Below are 3,177 nucleotides of genomic sequence, written 5' to 3'. Positions count from 1 at the left end.
GTGGCCATGGGGTTCCGGACTTTAAACCTGAGTTGAAACACCAAGTGAACTTGTCTTGACCCAGGATGCTTGATATCACACCAGCCCTGAAGTGGGGAAGGGCAGAGAGACAACGACTCTCTTAGTCACCCTTCTGACCTGGTGGACCTGTGTGTGTGGCCAGTGAGGAGGGCCCCTGTCTGACGTTGTCTGAGTGGGACCGTCTTATGCCAATGAGTCAAAAACCAACTAGCAGGGGAGAGTTGGTCAGTCTGCTAGTCCAAGTGCCCTTTATCCTTTGGTTTTTCTGATAGCCTTGGTAGAGAGAGCTTATTGATAGATTGATCCCCACTCCTGTCTTCAGAGGGAAGAGGTGAAAGGAAGCTGCTTGGGCATTTGGGGGTCTTGGAGTGTAAAGGGGCTCCTGCTATGCCCAGAGTCTCTGCCCTTCCTCTTTGCCGTCTAGTGCTGGGGTGCCACATGTCCAGGTCACTGTCCTGGACAGGCATACTGTCACTGAGCTGTGGGCATTCCTACATAGCCAGATGGCGGCCAGCCGTGCTTGCCCGTCTCTCTGGACTCCTGCATTCTGAGTGCTGGTACAGGCTTTTCAACCAGAGAACACCCCTCCTGTAAAGGTGGGAGCAGCCAGACCAAGACCCAGACCTTGACTCTGACCCCTAGGATTTGAAGGACAGCTGTTCCTGCACTCCACACTCTGCTCTGGCCTTGCCAGGCCTAACCCAGGAGTGGAGACTCAGAATCAATGCTACTGTTGAGTCTTCTCTTTCCAAGGAATGACTGAGAGTATCCAACAATACTGTGGGGAGATGTGCAGTCGAGGAAAATATAAATGAGTTATATGAAAACAATTAAATGATTTTTTTTTGTGTGTGTGGATTCTCCTTGCTCCCAGTGTGTATGTATCAGACAAACAACTCTTCCCCACATCCTTTGAGGACGATCACTACGTACTCAGCTTTACTCCTGGGCTCTACTTAGCTGCAACTTTGGATCTCTTCATGCTTTGGCCTTGGGTCCTGACTTTATTTTTCTGCTGCTTCTCCTCCTTTTAAAGCTCCTGGTTCTGGATGCAGGGGACCCGCCGACCATGGCTCCCTTGTCTGCTCCTCACTATTCCAGATCTGCGGAATCTCGTACTCTGAGCGGCACTTCATTCATGCAACGTGAATACGTCTCTTATGGACGTGCGGATGATTACAGGGTGGATGGGTAAGTTTTGCGAGTGGCGCGGTGTCACGCAACCGTTTCAGACCTTGTGGTCCCAGTTGCTGTTACTTCATCAGCCTCCACCTATTGGGTTCTGAGTCCAAATGTACTGGTTTAGAAACGACAGCATCCAGGCCATGTGGGCCTTGCACGTTCGTGTGAAGAGCAAGGGGCTTGGTGGGTTACGGGGTGCTGAGTCCTGGCCCCAGCAGGCTACGGACTAGCAGTTGGGGTGAGGTGGGTGTAGGCCCATAGCTTTCCATTAAACAGTAAGAAAAACGCTTTATTGTAGGTTATATGTGAAATAAAAGCTCTTTTACTACCCTTTAAGTCATGCCGATCTTTTTGCCACCCGGAGAGCTGTCTGGCCTGGTGCTTTTCAGCATGGTGGAGGTACCTTGTCACTCACTCAGCTGGCACAGCAAAGCCGATCCCTTAGCAATCCAGTAGTCTTTAGACCGCTTGGAGGGTAAAAGGACAGTCACTACAAAGTTGGTAGAATGACCTAATTAAGGATACAGGGGTGAAAAAAAAAAAAGTTACTGGGTAAGTCCTGGTATGAAGAGCACTGCGCTGGTTCCAAATTATTCTGATGGGTTTCAGTTTATGCTCTAAGATGAGGATAAAACAAATGATTCTTTAGGCCCGTTCAGCTTGGACTTTGTGTAGCTATATGAGCTTTGTTTCAAGTTCTCTGCACTTAGGGTGTACATGATGTTCAGCAGCCTGTAGGTGTGTGGTGGATTCTGGGAGCACTGGACCAGGACCCAAGCCTGAGCTTTCAGTGGGACCCAGGGATGTTCAGTAGGTTGAATATCCACTCATTCACACAGCTGCTCATCCACCCATTCGTGCAGCTAATGTTCTCCCCATAGTACTAGCACTGTGGAACCTGTGATGGGTCAGGACAGCTGCAGGTGTTCCACCTTCAGAGGCCCTCTGGGACATCTGCTGGAAGCAGTTACTACTTTTGCAACTTCTTACTGTGGGTCTGCATGCGGGGGGCCAGCCTGGGCTGAAAAGGAGGTCCTGCCTTCAAGATGGCACTTGCTGCTTCTGGATCCGCAGGCACAGCAGCCCCAATCAGTGTGGAAGTTGGGCAAGATGACAGGGGACACCTCTGCCTCCCTCTTCTTACATTCACAAGCCATTCCCTGCATGGCCTCATGCCAGTTGCCCTGGTTATAGCCAGTACTTGAGCAACAGACCTCCCAGTGCTAGGAGACCAAATGCAAGAGAAAGCCAGGACAGTCTTTATATAGAATCTCTGGGTTTCTGGGACCCTGGAATTGAGACCATGGTCCTAAGCAACCCTTCACAACCTCCTCTAACCCTGTCCAGGCTTACCAGGGGCAGGTTCAAAGCCTGCATCCTAGGCAATTAATTGGTGTTTACCTGAGGAGTCTATGAGAAGTCTTCAAAAACTTTTTGGAAAAAGAGAATTAAGAGATAATGAAAAATTTTCATGAACTATTTGAAACCCCCTTATATAATACTGCATGAGGGTTCCTCCAGGTCTAGAGAAACACTTGAAGCATAACTAAACCTTTGGAACATTTACCTCTGAATTAATCAGAATGAACGCACTGTTGAGCAGAAAGGAGGAGCCCTGGTGGTACAGTAGTTAAAGCTCTGAAATCTGCAGTCAAATCGACCAGCCACAGTGTGGGAGAAAGATGTGCCAGGCTGCTTCCATGAAGATGTACATACAGCTTTGGAGAGCCTTGGTGGAGTTGTGCTAAGTTTTACAGGATCTCTATGAGTTAGAATCAACTCAACAGCCGTGGGAGTAATCTTTAGGGAAGCCAACGGCCACATTGCTCTCCTCTGGAGGGGCTGGTGAGTTTGGATCACTGACTTGTTAGCAGATGAGTGCTTTACCACCATTCTACCACTGTGGTGGTTATGTGATGTGGAGTCGGTTCCGACTCATTGTGACCCTGTACAGGGTTTCCGAGGCTGTAAATC

The 3,177-nt window shown here is 49.2% G+C and overlaps 1 protein-coding gene across 1 annotated transcript in view; it reads right to left on the bottom strand.

The window, feature by feature from the left end:
• Positions 1 to 1,610: 1,610 nt before the first annotated feature.
• The window catches only part of DNAH6 (dynein, axonemal, heavy chain 6), a 305,590-nt gene continuing 304,023 nt past the window's right edge, over positions 1,611 to 3,177 (bottom strand). The window contains 1 exon segment of the mRNA XM_006866588.1: positions 1,611 to 1,714. Coding sequence (XP_006866650.1) covers positions 1,611 to 1,714 — 104 coding nt within the window.

The sequence above is a fragment of the Chrysochloris asiatica genome, unplaced genomic scaffold (genome assembly GCF_000296735.1).
Source record: "Chrysochloris asiatica unplaced genomic scaffold, ChrAsi1.0 scaffold00093, whole genome shotgun sequence".
Lineage (NCBI taxonomy): Eukaryota > Metazoa > Chordata > Mammalia > Afrosoricida > Chrysochloridae > Chrysochloris > Chrysochloris asiatica.
This window is presented reverse-complemented; position numbering and strand designations above follow the sequence as displayed.